This window comes from Amphibalanus amphitrite, unplaced genomic scaffold (genome assembly GCF_019059575.1).
Source record: "Amphibalanus amphitrite isolate SeventyFive unplaced genomic scaffold, NRLGWU_Aamphi_draft 000631F_arrow, whole genome shotgun sequence".
NCBI lineage: Eukaryota > Metazoa > Arthropoda > Thecostraca > Balanomorpha > Balanidae > Amphibalanus > Amphibalanus amphitrite.
In genome coordinates this window covers 134,162-151,764 of record NW_024882125.1, presented here as the reverse complement: position 1 = coordinate 151,764, position 17,603 = coordinate 134,162, and the positions used below count along the sequence as shown (strand labels likewise).

General features: G+C 60.9%; 1 protein-coding gene across 3 annotated transcripts in view; it reads right to left on the bottom strand.

Moving 5' to 3' along the window:
• Nucleotides 1-17,603, bottom strand: part of LOC122363640 (serine/threonine-protein kinase D1-like) — a 40,269-nt gene that overhangs the window by 5,088 nt on the left and 17,578 nt on the right. For 2 of the 3 annotated variants that reach the window (XR_006253397.1, XM_043333145.1), the window contains exons 2-9: nt 13,131-13,264; nt 7,588-7,726; nt 4,956-5,096; nt 4,440-4,585; nt 3,868-4,059; nt 3,204-3,475; nt 700-817; nt 200-326 (exon numbers count right to left, since the gene is read on the bottom strand). Coding sequence is in view for 2 of the 3 variants with exons in the window: in XM_043333145.1 (XP_043189080.1) it covers nt 200-326; nt 700-817; nt 3,204-3,475; nt 3,868-4,059; nt 4,440-4,585; nt 4,956-5,096; nt 7,588-7,726; nt 13,131-13,262 (1,267 nt within the window). In the remaining variant the exon portion in view is untranslated. The remainder of the gene's footprint in view (nt 1-199; nt 327-699; nt 818-3,203; nt 3,476-3,867; nt 4,060-4,439; nt 4,586-4,955; nt 5,097-7,587; nt 7,727-13,130; nt 13,265-17,603) is intronic. The other variant, XM_043333146.1, reaches the window with a different exon arrangement.

Here is a 17,603-nt window from a genome sequence, read left to right as displayed (position 1 = left end):
TATTCTCCCGCCCATCCCCTGCAGTTCTCCGGCCGTCCCCCGCCCATCCCCTGCAGTTCCCCAGTCGTATCTCTATTCTGCCGCCGAATCCCTGAAGTTCCCCGCCGGCACCTGCAGTTCTTTGGCCGTCTCCAGCAGTTTTACGCCCCGCTCATCCCCCGCACTTCCCCATCCGACCGGTGCGCTGGGCGCCGCTTACCGTTCGGTTTGCTGGCCTCTATCGCCAGGATCTCGGAGAGGGCGATCTCCTTGTAAAACTTGGTGTCCATGTGGTTGTTGTAGAGGGTGCAGCATTTGGTATCCAGTCGCCAAAAGTGGCGCTTTTTCTGTAAAAAGACGCGACAGAGGGTCAGGGGTCGTCCTCGGGAGGGAGAGCCCGCTCAGCGGCGCGCTGCCGGGTGTGTCGAGAGTTCCGACACACCGGAGCTGCATGTGCTGCTCGGACGCCCTTGCCTGGCAGGCAGGCTCCGTCGGCAGCATCCGTGTGGATGCGGGACGGCCGGGCCGTGGCGGCCTTGTGCCGCGACTAAATATGGCACCAAGAGCCTCTGGGCTTCGGTGGGTGGTAGGATAGCCCGAGGAGCAATGTAACAACATCAACAATAACAACAGCAGCCACAGTGGCACCCCAGGCCTGGCCCGTACCACCGCCCCCGAAGTCCACTCCGCGCCCCGGCCCGGTGGAGCGCCGCCGCCTACCTCGGGGTTCCTGCCCGTGTAGTGCTCCAGCCATCCCTCCTTGATGGTCACCGTCGGCGCCTTCTTGTGTTTCACCGACTGGAACAGCCGCTGGACGGGAATGTTCTGCGACTCGCTCCTGAAACAGGGGCGGGGCGGCCGTCAGCTCATCACCATACACGGCCGAGAGATGCCGTCCGCTCACTCCGGTACCGACCTCCGCCAGTGTCCCCTCCCACAGCAGTACCGGGGGCGCTGCAGCAGCTGCCTCCCACTGTCCCAGTACCGGCGGCGCTGCAGCAGCTGCCTCCCACTGTCCCAGTACCGGCGGCGCTGCAGCAGCTGCCTCCCACTGTCCCAGTACCGGCGGCGCTGCAGCAGCTGCCTCCCACTGTCCCAGTACCGGCGGCGCTGCAGCAGCTGCCTCCCACTGTCCCAGTACCGGCGGCGCTGCAGCAGCTGCCTCCCACTGTCCCAGTACCGGCGGCGCTGCAGCAGCAGCCTCCCACTGTCCCAGTACCGGCGGCGCTGCAGCAGCTGCCTCCCACTGTCCCAGTACCGGCGGCGCTGCAGCAGCAGCCTCCCACTGTCCCAGTACCGGCAGCGCTGCAGCAGCTGCCTCCCACTGTCCCAGTACCGGCAGCGCTGCAGCAGCTGCCTCCCACTGTCCCAGTACCGGCGGCGCTGCAGCAGCTGCCTCCCACTGTCCCAGTACCGGCGGCGCTGCAGGAGGTGCCTCCCACTGTCCCAGTACCGGCGGCACTGCAGGAGGTGCCTCCCACTGTCCCAGTACCGGCGGCGCTGCAGCAGCTGCCTCCCACTGTCCCAGTACCGGCGGCGCTGCAGCAGCTGCCTCCCACTGTCCCAGTACCGGCGGCGCTGCAGCAGCTGCCTCCCACTGTCCCAGTACCGGCGGCACTGCAGGAGGTGCCTCCCCACTGTCCCAGTACCGGCCGCGCCACGCGTCCACCACCGGAAGCGCTACTGTTCAGAGACGCGGCCACTTCAAACGAGGCCTCTTCAGCGTCATCTCCCGACAATACGCACTCGAGGCGAGAGAGCGAGCGAGCCGCGCCCGTATCTATCAGACGAGGAGCGCAGCGAGCAAAACACAGTGGCGCTCTTCATACTGCCTGCGGCGAGAGATGGCATTGAACCGCTTCCAGGTCTCACAACGGCGTAACAACGATACAAGGACCGTGTGCAGAGCCCAGCTTCTGTAAGCCTGTAACAAGATTTGTGGGCAACGAACGAGCGAGAACAATTAGGACCCAGCTTGAAAAATAAACCAGCAACCCCCTTTTGGGCGACCAACGAGCGAGCGCATTATGTATTGGGTACTGCACGAGCGCATGCGCGAAGTGATATCTCAACTAAGTTGTGCGGCTCACCTATCTAGTCAGTCCCTTCCAGCCTTCCATATTTGAGCGCAAATGACCCAACCGCCTTTCAGATGTATAAGCGATTTCTGCAAGTGCTCACTTGCCCTACCTTAGCGCATACAAATGAATCGCCCGCTAGGTCCCCACAGCCAGGACAAGTTATAGTGCAATTGGCCCCGCCACTACAATGTTATTGTTAGCGAAATAATATTGATTGTTTACAACTTTTTAACACCTCTCAATGGGCACGCGGTACGTGCTGTTACTGCCACCCAGATGCATCAAAAGCAGTTGGATATAAAGTTTAAGTGATGACGCTATCAAATTGAGCAGACCGCTCGTCAATCGGCCTCATGATAGCAGCGATATTAACATCGTAAAAGCGTGACCACGGCCGGCCGGCCAGCCACACGTTTTCCGCTAATCCACAAAGACTGGTTCTTCGGTCGCTCATAATCACATTCCCTGGTGAATGGTGACTCACATCCATTAATATAGTCGCAGTCGTCCGTTTTAACACCGCCTTCGCTTAGCACTATTTGACTCTACTCAATCATGACTGGTCGCAATCGGGCGTCATTTCGCTCAGCTCGTCCCATTCCGTTCAAATCCGTCTACGTCCCCATCCGATGCGTCCTATCCAAACCCGTTCCAGCCCGTCTCCGTTTTAACACGCCGTGCCATTCGGTTTCAACCCGTGCCACCAAACTCTGCCGGCCGGAACGCCGGCTGTAAACATGCCTCACCGCGAATTACAAATGTTTGAAAATAAAAGGCAACCGCTGGGCACCCGGCCAGGGTATCGGGAAACCCGGCCAGACTCCAGACTGCACGCTCGAGCCAGAACAGACTGCCGGCAATAGATCAGAGCAGACTGTCGGCCGAGCCAGATCAGACTGTGAGCAGAGCCAGAGCAGACTGTCGGCAATAGACCAGAGCAGACTGTCGGCAATAGCCCAGAACTGACTGTCAGCAATAGACCAGATCAGACTGCCGGCAGTATCTGCCTCTTCGCGACTCACTAGAAGATAAACACAGGAGCAAACACCACAGATAGACACTCTTTCCCTTCCACAGTCAGACTGCCCGCAGCACAGACGGCCTTCCTGCCACCCCATCCCACCCGGGCGTCTCTCCACTCACGTGCAGAGCGACTCCTTGTCGGTGTCGGCGGCCGGGTCGGGGGGCGGCTCGCCGCCGCCGGTCCGGCCCCCGGTCGGCGAGCCGCCCGGCTCCGTCTCGTCCTCCTCCGATTCGTCCGGCTCGCCGGCGTCCGGCTCGCAGTCGGCGTCGCTGGCGTCCTCCTCCTGGCTGCGAGCGCCCGGCTCCGACGGCGCGTCGCCCGTGCACGCGTGCGGCACGCGGTCGGCGCACTTCTTGTGCACGTTGTACTTGCAGTCGCGACACTGCAGACCCTGTGAGGCGGAGGGCAGAGACGCTGAATTCAGCCCGGCATTACAGATAACGGGCTTCCCACCAGCCAGACAGAGCAGAGACAGCCATAGTCACTATGACGAAACGTTTCACCCTCGACGATAACGGATAAGCAAGCCAACGTAACTTGATTTGGATGCATTGAAAGCTATTAACCAACATTAGAGAGCAAGCGGTGTCTTATCTGTAAAATAATTTCACAACTCCCGACAGTTCGCAAACGCATCCCTTATGTAATCCTCGTCCTCCTATCTCATCTTCAAGATCATGTCAAACCACTCCCATCACCACCGACGACCTCTTTCCCTGCGCTGCCGTCCACTCCCGCCCCGCCGATCTCCTACCAACACACCTAGCCCCGCCCCGTCCGTACCTGTTTGTACACGCCGACCAGCAGCTTGTTGCAGAGCATGCACTTGGTGGGCTTTTTGTACGAGTGGACGACGAAGGTGTGCGGGATACCGATGCGGCCGGCGATCTCACGCTCTGTCCACGGCGGCCGGCCGGACAGCGACGGCGAGCGGGACTTTGTGCTGCCGTTCAACATCGACATGGCCGTGCCCTGCTGACGCAGACACAGACGGGGGACGGGTCAGGGGAAGCACAACAGGAAGGGAGGGTCAGGACGGAGCACCAGCGGAGAGCGGTCAGCTGCCGTGCAGACAGCCTGGCCTCTCTGAACGCCTCCGTACATATCACCAGGACCCTCTGGCAGCTGCGGAACAGACAGCTGTCATAATAAAAGACTGCAAGACCCTCTCTTTCCAATGCCGTACAAGGAGCGGCCGGCGCAACGTCACACTGCAACCAAAGTGCTGTATTTCGCGTCAAGAACAATGACTACAGCCTAGCTCGGGAGGGTCATCAATGACACCCTGCCATGCACGCGGTCGGGTGAGTTTGGTCAGGCTTGGAGACACGGGAGCGGTGTCAGACGGTCCTCACCGAGTCCTCGGACGCGTGTGAGATGAGTGACGTCACGGAGGACGACTGCGGCAGGTGGGACGAGGATGATTTGCGCCGACGCTCGCGCGGCAGGCAGTTGTTGGGCACGTTGATGGCGCACCGCTTGTGGAAGTTCTTGCTGCACCCTGCCGACAGCAGGGGAGGCACGCGTCAGCGGGTCGGAGCAAGACGCGCGTTGGAGTCAGAAATGACCCACAATGCGCCAAAGGCTCTCAAAACGATCCGCGATGCGAATTGCAGACCAGGAACTATGAGAAACGCGAACGGAAATCGCTGGTCAACATCGGGCATACGTACTGAGGTGCAAGTATCTGTTCTGCTGACCACAAAAGTCGTCACATCGATCCACCAACTCCAGATAAATGGTACTTTCACGATAACCCATTACCAAACTATGTATCGCATGCTGAAAATCACTAACATCGACCTTCAGCACATTCACAGCCCTGAGCTGTTCGTGTTCCGGTGACGGGGCCGCGTCTCCAGTCCACTCACCTTCACATTTGAGTCCCTGCCGCACCAGGCCAAACAGCATCTCGCCGCAGTGGTCGCAGAAGGTGGGCGACTTGTACGAGTGGATGTAGAGCGCGTGGGGCCGTACGTCCAGCGCCACCGCCGCCTGCTGTGTGATGGTGGCTGTCGGCAGACGCGGCGGCTCGGTCACAGAGGGCCACACAAAGCGGTACCCCATCCCCAGGTCCGTCCAGCAGTCACTCAGCCCTGCTACCAGACGGTCACAGTGAACGGTCCACTACCGTCTCCATTTCAACCCAGCGGTGACGGCTCACACAGAGCGCTAACTCGTCCCCAACCTCCACCCAGCATCCGGCTCAGCCCTGCTGCCAGACACAGAGCATTACCCCGTCCTACTCCTCTCACCCAGCAGCTCGCTCAGTCCCAACGCGCCGACCGCCACACAGAGCGCTCCTCAGTCCTCCGCTTCCACACAGCAGCTCCCACCGCCCTGCTAACCGACGGCTCACAGTGAATGACCCCGTCCCCCAGATCCACACAGCAGCTCACACAGCCCTGCTGCCAGACGGCTCACAGTGAGTGACCCCGTCCCCCAGATCCACACAGCAGCTCACACAGCCCTGCTGCCAGACGGCTCACAGTGAGTGACCCCATCCCCCAGTTCCACACAGCAGCTGATACCAGACGGCTCACAGTGAAAGACCCCCGCCCCCCAGTTCCACAAAGCAGCTCCCATAGCCCTGTTACCAGCAGGCTCATAGTGAAAGACCCCCGTCCCCCACTTCCACACAGTCCTGTTGTTCACAAGTGATGGGACACGGTCTCCACGATCACACAGTCTCAAACCCACGAAACATTCGCGCTGTATGCTACCGATGGGAAACACCAAAGCCAAGATCGGCCCGGACCAGAGGTGACGCTTCATACGCCACTGAGCGTCGTCAGAAACGAACACACTTCGATCGTAAAAACAGGTGTCTCCTTGGCATCAAACGTCCACACGCTACACTAAAGATGATTGTGCATCATTAACCTTGGCGCTACATGTGATGGAGATCTCCCGTCTGCCTGTGTCGTCCTCTCTGAGACTCATGTCTAAACTAGGTTCTAGGTGGGACAATCTAGAACATAATTGGGAATTGGGACTCCAACTAAGGCAGACAGTGCGGCGTAGGGGCTGGTCTGCACCGTCAGAACGGAACACATCGCCACCGACTCCGACCGGCGGCAGGGGAACAACAGCCAGTGACTAGCCGCCTCGCCGGTCGGGGTCGAGGGTAAGACACGAGGCGGGCGGTCGTTCAGGAACGACAAGGGACGACCGATCGGGGTACAGGCAAGTCGGTCGGGGAGGGGGAGGGGAGGCACCCAGGTCGAACGGCCGTTCCAGGAAGACTCGGGACGCGCTCGGTCGCGGGGGAGACTGTAGCAGTCACAATACACAGCTGGGACAGCTCCCACGGGTTCGAGGTGCCAACCAGCCGATGCACCCCGCTCCGGCGGACCAGCCGAGTGCAGCCGCCCCCTCCACCCGTGTGGAGCCGAGCCGTTTCAGGGGACACCACGTAGGTGTATATATTAAAGTTGCACTGGGAAGTGATGGACTAGGCAGAAGCTACAGTCGAAATTGGTCGACTGGGCAGAGTTTACAGTTTGGACATGTGAACTTGACAAATGCTACAGTCGAGATTGGTGGAGGAGTGGGGGGAGGCCACAGTCGGGACTGGGGGTCTGGGCAGAGGCAAGAGTTCGTGGAACAGGTGGAATGGGTGGGCTCTGACTGTGCTGGCTGCGGGAGAGGACACCTTACCCATGGCTCAGGCGTCTTTAGGGTGTCCGATGGGTCACAGAGCCGGTACAGCCTCGGGGCGGAGTCGGGCCGGTGCGAGTGCGGTGCGAGTGCTCGGCGCGGCGCCACACAGACCACAGACCGGCGCCGGGAGCCGGACGGACCACAGACCGGTCCCGGGAGCCGGACAGACCAAAGACCGGCGCCGGGAGCCACTGGTCGGAGACAGAGCGGCGCGAGGGCAGCACAGGCACAGCCGCTGCAGCGTCGCGCCGCGCGCCGCCGCCCCGCAGAACGCCTCAACAATGCACACCGCTGCTACCATACCGGAAAAAGGTGCTAATTAAGCGCGGGGAAGGCCGCCAGCTCGTAATGACGCCGTCACACGCAGCGCAGCGAGCGGCCGCTATTGACAGCGCGCAACTGCAGCCCCGAGACGGCACACAGCGGACCGGCACGACACAGTGCATCACTCAGACGGCAGGCAGCACGGTGCATGATACAGTCATACGGGGGACGGTACGGCGCACCATCCAGCCAAACGGGAGACGGTACGGCGCGGTGCACCATCCAGCCACAGGGCAGACGGTACATTCGAAGCCAGCATCCATCCATACAGACTGGCGAGTTGACTGTGCGGAACCAGGCTAAATGCTCACAGGGATGCGGTAAGCAACCACATCCACCCAAACACACAGACAGACGGTACGGGGCCAGTTCTAACCATACGGGAAGACGTCACACAGCCGTCCTACACCCACACGGGCAGGCACTGTGGACGGGACGGTGTTGTAGGCAGGACGGTGTGGTAGGCAGGACGGTGTGGTAGGCAGGAGAATGTGGTAGGCAGGGGTAGGCACTGACCGCTGATGACGATCTCCACCAGGCTGTTGGTGGTGACGTCCGTGACCGAGTTGATGAGCTGCAGTACGGCCGCCGCCGACGGGTCGTGCCGGAACAGCAGCAGGTTCTCCGGCAGCCGCTGCAGGCCATGGTCCGGCCGCTGCCGGTACACGGGCACAAACACGGTTAGACAGACCAGAACAGCCGATACCGGCACACAGACAAACATGGTCAGACAGACCAGGCCATGGTCCGGCCGCTGACGGCAGACACACAAGCACGGTTAGATAGACCAGAACAGGCCATGGTCCGGCCGCTGGCAGCACTCAGACACAAACAGGTGGACGATCAGACGGAAAGGTGGGCAAGACACACAAAAGACGGACAGAGGGGCGGACATACGATGGGCAAGGAATGGACGGAATGGATACAGTGATAAAAAAAAACGGACGGCCACGGACCACCACCAGAACACGACAGATCGGTGGAATTACACCAGTGCACAGCCAAAGGTAAAGCAGACCCGTGCGCGGATGGGAGTGGGAACTGGGCGTCAAGGCTGGCACGACTAACGGTTCCTCTCTCCACATCGCCAGCGGAACGCCAGCCGACTGGGCCGGCAGCGTGCCAGATGCGGCGACCGATACCCCGCGACCGACCATCCGCGGCACCTATCGCCGGATCACCGGTCACGCACAGACATTCCACCGGTCGGACCGCTCCACTGCACATCACCTTCGCGGGAACCGGCGAGACGATAACATAGTTCAGACAATAAAAATGTCATCTTCTCTGGTTTGGAAAAGAGTGAGACCGTCTTTCTGGTCCGCTTAAGCAAGTGTCGGCCTTCACTTAGAAAAAACCGAAGCACAAGAAAATATGCCAAGCCACCCGTCGCAGTTCGCACGGAGCTTCACGTCGTCTGCAAGTGCGCCTACTGCGGCTCACAGGCTGACAGCTCTGCAGCATGAACGGGGCATACCTAATGTGACCCAGAACTGAGCAATATCACCCAAAGATGTCCTTCCGCACCTATCTGTATGTAGCAGCCAGCAGGTCCTAAGATGTCAGTGTGGCCGACTAGCTTGTAGCCATAGCACAACCCGCCCTCCGGTGGAATGGCGAACCAAAAACGTCAGCAACTACTAACTAGTCACATCAGCGACCATCGTCATGTCTTGCCGTTGCACGGTGAAGCGACATTGATTACGTGTTGCTCCCTTGATGGACTATTTATCCAACACACACAGCACGCTGACGTCATCTTCCAGCACCCGGTCTGACGTCGGCTGATGATCGGAAGCACTGGCAGTGTCAGTTGGGTATAAACAACACTGTAACTTATGTATTTTGTTGACAGAAACACCGTGAACACTGGTCACTGAAGTCACTCAGTGACCAGGATCTTTGTCACTTTGTCAGTTGACAGCGTTGACATCAGTAGCACTACCACTGTCGTCAGTTGGCGATCAGCAACACTGTCAGCGGCGTCAATCAGCTCTCAGTAGCGCGGTCGATCCGAGCCGCCGCACTTCCAGAGCGGCCCGGCTCGGTGAGACGTTCAGACGCCCCGGTGTGGCAGTGTGGCTCAGACGCAATGGCTGGGTACTGCACACTACACCGCACGCCCGGCCGACTGACCGTGCCAGGCGGGACACGCCGCCGGCACGACACAGGAATGCCATTTCCTCGTTACCGCCCGTCGCATGATCGCCGGCAAATGACGGCCATAGGTTACCCGAGCTCAGCGTCCGGGTGGCGGTCCCCTGGGGGTCACAAGAGGACCGCCAGCGGACCGCGCGGACCACTAGTGGACCATACGGACCAACAGAGACCGCGCGGACCACCAGTGTCTCCCTGGGGTGGACTGCGCGGACAACCGCTGTCTCCCTGGGGAGGACCGTACATATAGACCAGTAGTCTCCCTGGGGTGGACGGTCGGCTGCGAGGTGATAGACCCCCCATGATGATGCTACCAGTGGCAGCGGCTGGTCACTGCACATTGAGAGCGGCGGCCGAGGCCACTGCCACGAAAATTCACGTAACAAATGAGTCAGTACTAATGTGCGGTGCGGAACTCGGAAGCCAGAGCTGCGCGAGAGTGGCGTCCCGACTCCCGAGTGCCGGTTCACTCTGAGCTCCGCTGTTATGGAAGGCGGCGAGTACAGCGGCGGCGGCCTCCCAGTCGACTCGGGCGCTGTGGTCCGACGGCGGACCGTCTGACCTTTATCCGACGGGCGGCGGCCGGCGGGCGTCGCTCCCGCCGCCGAGGTGCAGCGTCCTGACATTAGCCTCAGCGCACCGGCCGCCCGGCAAACTTCCCACAGCGCCGCCGCCGATGGTAAATGCATGGCCGACGTCTGAGTCGGCGGCGACCGGTGACGACTGGCGGAGCGCCCGGCCAGCGACGGCGCTGTGTGCAGGGCGGGCCGGCCCTGAGCGCGGAGCAGCCCCACTCAGTGGACAACTCAGAGCGGCGACAGCCCGCGGCGAGTCGCGCAGGGAAGTCCATTGACAGCAGGTTCTGTCAATAGGCGTCCATCAGATCGACCGTGGTCAAACGCCCTACTTCGCCATAGCGGAAAGGCGGCGCTACACAAGTGACGGGTCCGCGCTATACGAGCAGGATATACGAATGGTAGCAGTGGGTGTCATTACTGCTCCGAGCAAACAGTAGCCAAGTCGTCAAATAGCGTCATACATCACAGATAGGCAGCTATTTCCGGACGGTCCACAGCGGGCCCGAAATAAGCGCCGCCCGATAACGAGCCTGGTCGGCCCCCAAAGGCTGCCGTATCACCGGGCCGGCCCCGGACCGGATCCACCGGTCCCGGAGGCGCGCGGCGCGGCCGGCACTCCGGGTGTCCGGTACGGGCCGCTGTCCGCACCCACCGGGGAACGAGCGGACACCTCATATCACCACAGCTCTGCCGGAGCGCTCCACAACCACAGTCCACACACCGCATCTCACCGTCCACATTCCCCCAGCGCCGTCCACAAACGTTCTACATTCTTTTGGTATTAATGTCGATTTCGAAGTATTGGTTGGAATAGCGAATATACACAACCAAAGTTATGCAGGATAGTAAAGAAAAGCAACTTTACAGCGCACTAAGGTAATAATGGCAATATAAGGCACCAACAAAAATATCCGAACACCATATTGGCACTGTTTTGGTGATGGAATACAAAGAGGCATCAGATTGAGACCTCTAGCCGACTCTTCCCGCCCCCGTCCACCCACCCTCGTGTCACAAAGGCCGGGCGTCTGGCAGCAGTTCTGCGGTCTCCCGGTATTCCCCGCATTTCGACACGCACACGGACACCGAAGGCCGAGGCGGCGGCGCGGCGGGCCGGCCTCCGCACCGCCCGCCAGTCGTTCCGGCTGGCACCGCGCGGAGTCGACAGCGGCGGCGACACACGGCCGGCCGCCACGCCCACCCGGCAGCCGGCGCCATTGTCGGCCTCAATGACCGGTGGGACGGGTCGCCGGCCGGTGCGACACCCGTCCCGGACTCACGTCATACGAGACCGGCCGCCGGGGCCCGGTGACATCCGGCGCGGCCCAGCCCGCGGCCGGGGCGGCCACCCGGATACGACGGAGACCGGACGGCCGACCGGAGGCGCCGCGCCGCCCAGTACAGCGAGGTGAGAGCGCCGCCGCAGCCGCCGCCGCCGCCGCCGCACCGCCTCTACCACTCCACGGGGCTCACACAGCAGCCGCCATCTCGGGCAGAAAAAAAACGCACCGCAAAAACAGCCCATCATCGGTACGGCTGAGATCGACCTGCCGGTGCGGCGCGCCGACATTTCCGCCGGCCCGGCGATGGTTTATTTATCGGACAGTGACGTCACCGATGACGCCACTGGGTGCCATGACGTCACGGCCGGGCACGGTGCGCTGCTGTGGGAGGAATGCGCGGCACTCGGCGGGTCGGGTCGGCGGCATCTTCCGGCATCTGAATACGCTCACTACCCAGTGCAGGGGATTGGAATCACACTACACACTACCGACCACCCACGGATCGGGATACGGCACAGCACCAGGGACCGGGGCACGGGGCTACTACCCGCTACCCAGGGATCGGGATACGACACAGTATGCGGCTATCAGGATGTTGACGACACACGTTGGTGGTCTTCTTAAAATAGCTGCATTTGGTAAAATTATTTAATAACTTGACTCACCCCGAGTTCAGTGCCATATACGGCTCGCCGACTCGCCGGCCGGTTGGCATGCCGGACGTGCTCTCTGGCTGGGGATTTCCCATCTGTGAGCCGGTCTGCACGGCCGGGGCCGGTCCGGGCGCGCGCCGAGTGGCACCGCAGTGCACCGTGGGACCGAGAGGCAGGTCATCGACTCTGGAAACGGCGGACAGGGATAAAGACGGGGAAGGAGGCGGGACACAGGATCGGCCGGCCGGCGGGCGCCGACACCGCCCTCTCCGCGCCCAGGTCACGGTCACGGTCAGGGTCACGGTCACGGCCGGGCGCCCGTGTGAGCCGAACGGCCATCCAAGTAGGTCAGGTCAAGATTGAGATCAGGGTCAGGGCCAATGACTGGTCCTCTCCTCTGTCTCGCTCTCTCTCTCTCTCTCTCTCTCTCTCTCTCTCTCTCTCTCTCTCTCTCTCTCTCTCTCTCTCTCTCTCTCCCTCCCGCTGTCTCTCCTTTCCGGCCTTCCTTTCTCGGTACACAGAGCGCGCGCCGGTCGGCCGGCCCTCTGCCCGCGACCGGTCAATATTGACGGAACTTCGGCCGGCTCACCCGCCGCGGTAAAAAAGACCATACATACAAAATACCGCCACAGACCAGCCCATACGCAATACAGCAATGGAGCACCTTACAAATACCCGTCCACATACAAAATACAATAGATAACCGCATACCTATCGCACAAAATGCAGCACAACAACCCGCACAATACACAGCAACAGATCACCATGCACATTACACAACGCCCATCGTACATAATACAACAGACCAGCCTGCGCAAAATACAACAATAGACAACCGTGTAAAATACACGGACCATGGTAAAAAATGCGTTCCCGAAACCACCGCCAAGCAGGAAAACTGGCAACGCACCACGAGCTCGCTGACAGCCAGTGACCCAGTCCAAACCTCGCCTTCCAGGGCAGATGTCAAACCAACTGCGAATAGCTAAATATACTTGCGGTCTCCCTACCGGCGAAAACAAACACAGAAAACAAGCATTCACAAAGCGACGGCTATTGCCTATATTCCTACTTACGAGTAGGTAGGAGCACACAACCCACGGCTATTGCCTATATTCCTACTTACGAGTAGGTAGGAGCACACAACCCAACAACGGACCTCCCGTGTCAGGCCAGTCCGCTGGGGCCCAGCCCAGCCTACCGCCGTCATATACCCCCGGCCCCCGACCGGTCCGGCGGCGGCACAAAGGCCCGGGCGCCGAGACCGACGCGACCGTCGCCGGCTGGCAGCGGCCGCCGGCCGATACGGCCAATGAAGGCCACCGGCGCGGCGCCCAGTGCACTGGAGCGTGCCGGCCGCTGGCAGCCGCCCGCCGGCAGACACCCACCTTGTGCGTCAGGAAGTCGAAGGCGTGCTCCTTGAGCGTCTTGAGCGTGAGGCCAGCCGTGTCGACGGTGACCGAGCCGCGGTCCAGGCCGCACTGGAACTGGAACTGCAGCGTCGCATCCGGCGAGTCCATCGCTGCGGCACAGCGGGCAGACAGAGAGCGTCAGCGGGGTGCGGACATAGGACAGGCAGTGCACGTCAGTGGGGTGGGCAGTGGGCAGTGGGCAGACAGCGCGGCAGTGGGCAGTGGGCACACAGCGAACGTCAGTTGGATGCGGCACAGCGGGCAGACAGCGCGCGCCCGTCAGTGGGGTGCGGGCCGGCACAGCGCGTCTCAGAGGGACGGGCACGGACAGAGCGGCTCTGCGACAGCCGACTCTCGAAGTTGCTACTGAGCGGGGATCTCGGCTGCCAATGTATGAAAAGAAGCAGCAGTAGGTACAGAGCGTCTAAGGCCCTCGGTAACGAAATATAGTAAGAAGCAACGGAGGGCCCCTTTATGTGCACTGTGACAATCTTTACTGGGCCCATGCTTTGTAGCAGCTGGGGGTCGTTTAACTAATCGTGTGGTGTGCAAAACCAGTGGCGCGGGAACCGGGGGGGCTAGCGGGGGCTGAGCCCCCCCCCAGCTTTTCGGCTGGGGGGGGGGGGGGCTCGTTATGTATTTGAGCCCCCCCCCCCCCCAGCTGGAGGAATGGAAATCGGAAATCTACCAACATAATTTCATAGATTCATACATAGGCGTGGGAACCGGGGGAGGGGGCAGTGGGGGAAGCTTGCCCCCACAACTCTGCGGCCGTGGGAGCGGTGCCCCACAACGTTTCATGAGGCCAGGAACCGTTGGCCAGCTTGTCCTCCCCAAATTAGGGGTTGTGGGTCACAAAGGAAGAAAGCATGTCAGTGAAAAATCCACCTATTTTACTGGCTCGGCAACTCATTTGGCAGATTAAAACCTTTACTCCAGGTTGCCAAAACGGTAGTTTCTTCACTCAGCTGAGACGGAATACCTCACTTTTTAAAAAATATTTTCGTTTTTTTTTTGTTGTTGAAAAGGCCAAGGTCTGAAAAACAAGTGGCCTAAAACCGGTGAGAAAACTAGATTTGGGGGTACCCTAGGTTGATTTCTATTATGGTTCAGCCCCCCCCCCCCCCCCCCCAGTCTGGAAGAAGTTCCCGCGCCACTGTGCAAAACACTCTGAAACTCAATTCGGCATTAAATTTTATGAACTCAAAGCACAAGCTACCACCTGTGCCGTCGATATTTTTCATTCCATCTTTCTCACACAACCAGTTAAATTTTAATGTTTGAACCCAGTTAAATTTTCAAAATTTGAAGAATTTAAGACGTTTCCATGAGTTTTGAAGGTATGGATTAGTTCTAAAAATCCTGTTCTCCTTATCTGGGCCATTAACTCCTTACGGTCCAGGAAAGCTGGCACACTACCTTTAATACAGCGAGCGGACATTTAGCGGCCACTGGCTCGGCTCGGCCTATCAGCATACCCCTGCGGCTGCGGCCGACTGCGAACCACCGGGCGGCGGGCAGCAGCGCGCTCAGCCGTCCCGATAACACTTCCGCGACGGAGTTAATACCTGTGCAAACCGCTCAGAGCACTGCAGACGCCTGTTTTGCAGGCATCGGACTGCGGCTTTGAGGCCGTAATCTCCAGGCATCGAGATTCCACCGGCTGGCAACTGATCCGAACAATAACAGGCTTTGACCCGCCGACCGATTCAGTCCCGCACTGAGGACAGCGAGGATGGCGACAATGCGGAGGACCCCTGGTTGCGTCCTCACACTGTCAGTTAAACTAATACACCTGTCCCGCAGTACCCGCAGTACCCCGGCCCCGTTCAATCCTTGTGGCGGCACCACCTCGAAGCAGTGACGGCAGTAGCTCATATACGTGTCGGCGGTAGTAGTAGCTCAATCCACGTGGTGTCAACTGGCAACACCTCGGAGCAGTGGCGACAATAGCCCAAACACGTGGCGGCGGCAGTAGCCCATCCACGTGGCGGCAGTACCTCAGCCGGGCCGCGCCGGTAGCTGGTAATCCGACAGCGCGACGCGGCAGCAGTCGGTCCTCCGACCCCAAAGCGGCGATAGCCGGTCCTCGGACAGCGGTACCCGGTCCTCGGACAGCGGTAGTACCGGTCCTCGGACAGCGGTAGCCGGTCCTCGGAGCGGCTGCGGCGATACCCGGTCCTCCGACAGCCACAGTAGCCGGTTTTCGACCCTCAGACAGCGGTACCCGGTCCTCGGACAGCGGCAGCTGGTCCTCCGACAGCGGGAGTCGGTCCTCAGACAGCGGTAGCCGGTCCTCGGAGCGGCTGCGGCGATACCCGGTCCTCCGACAGCCACAGTAGCCGGTCCTCTCCGACCCTCCGACAGCGGTAGCAGTCCTCGGACGGGCCGCGGCGCGCGGCAGGTCGCGCTGAGTGAGTGAGCCGTCCAGTATTGATCCCGGTGATAAATAACGTCGGCAGCCGGCCGACGCCGGCCGCCGCCGCTCCGTCTCTCGGTCGTGTCAGCCCCCGATCGGCTCCGAGCGCGGCCATCGACACGGCCGCAGAGCACCGCGACTCGGTGCACACGCGCCGGCGGCTCACTTCAGACGGCCCGAGTGGCGCCCGCTCACCACTCGGGCCCAGCGGGCTCACAGCGCCGGCTGTTTTCTCACCATTACCGGAGGGAGTTGGGCCATGAACCGCGCGCCCCGCTCTGTGCTGAGAGCCGTGCTGCTGAGCCCAGCTGAGCAGTGCTGAGAGCCGTGCTGAGCCCAGCTGAGCCGGAGACGAGTTGCGCCGGCGCTGACTGCCCAGCGCCAAGCCCCTCCACGCACTAAGACCGTACCAGTACTCACTCGAGGCGCCACGCCACACTGGCGAACGGCTACCTGTCCCCGTGCATTCCGAACATCATCACAGCGGGGCAGTCCACAGAAACCTATCCTCTCGGCGGAGCCCTTGGGAAACTGATTTTCCCGGTAGACCCTTTGAAAACTGGTTCCATCGGCGAGCCTCTGTGCCTCAGAGGTCGACCTTCGTCGACCGTTAATGCGCAGATAAAACAACACCACAAAGTAAACGGACGAAACGCTGACTGATGCAAGCAGGCAATACGTGTTGCGCACGGGTGTCCCACCCTTCCGTTCGTCCGTCCCTTTGTCTGTAGGTGACTGATAATGTGCTGGTCTGTAAGTGACTGATGATGTGCTGGTCTGGACTGCAAGGTATAATATTGGTCTGCCGCTTGCGATAATGCTGGTCTGCCAGAGCGCCCGTTGCAGTCAGTGTAATGTCGGCCATTCCTGTCAAGTTTGGCCGCAGGAGGTGACCACTCCTCCTCCCAACGAGCTGAGCTTTTCCCCTCTCTCCAGGCAACGCTCTACCCCTTTCCCCGGCGGAGCACGTGCCGCCGCTCCTGAACAGAGCACACCGCCCCGAGGACCGACACCGACCGACTGCGCCGCTCTGCCGGTAGTCGAGCGGTCAAGGCCACATTAGCCGGGCCACCGACACTGCAGCGGCGGTCCGGTCGGCAGCCAGCGGCGCCGGCCGGCCCTCGGAGCGGCACTCGCCGGCGGCGCCGACAGTGGAGGGGGCGGAGGGGCGGGGCGGGGAGGCACGGGAGGGGGCGGAGGGGCGGGGCGGAGGCACGGGATGGGGCGGGGTAGAGCGGGACAAACAGAGCGCGGGGAGTGGGACGTGCGGGGGACGGGTGACATCACTCGGACTGACGCACCGCCCACCTAACGAAGAATACCGCGCTTGCAAAACGCGAGGCAGGAGAGCGAGGTGTATGTGACAGCCTCAGGCGCCGATGACAGGGTCTGTGGCCGAGTGACATCTCCCCGGGGCGGGGCAGGACTCAGCCGCCGTCCGTGGCACCACCGTGTAAGGTCAGTGGGTCAGCGGACAGGGGGAGGGGGGGGGGGCTCGGCGCCGGTGACAGGTGGAGCGGTCAACGGACGGACGGACGGACGGACAGCCTCCGCGGTCCGCCGTCACCGCGCCGGTACATGCATGCTGGTACAGAATAGATGGTACCGGTACACGGTAAAGGTACACGAGACGGAGGGGTCCAGAGAGCAGAATTGAGAGGAACTATAACTGGGTGGGGTGGGGGCGGAAGGAAGCCACGAGAAAGGGAGCAACCAGTAAGGAGCTGTGAAGAAGACTGTTGGAGCCGAGTGGACACACTGTGGTCCGGGAGAGTACAATTCTGTAGAGCGTAGTCATAGGACCGCACACCACACTGTCCACGCACAGAGACCTGCACTGCAGCCTGCAGGAACTTACATAACACACCCATCAGCGACTAGGAATGCTGATTAGAAAAGGAAAAAGCCATACCAGCCGAGCCAGTGAGCGGCTGCAGTTCGTGGTGTGATGACTGACCGGTGGGGGACGGCCGTTCACCGTGAGTGGGCGGTTCGCCGCCGGATAGCCGCCCAACCGTGCCGGAGAAACG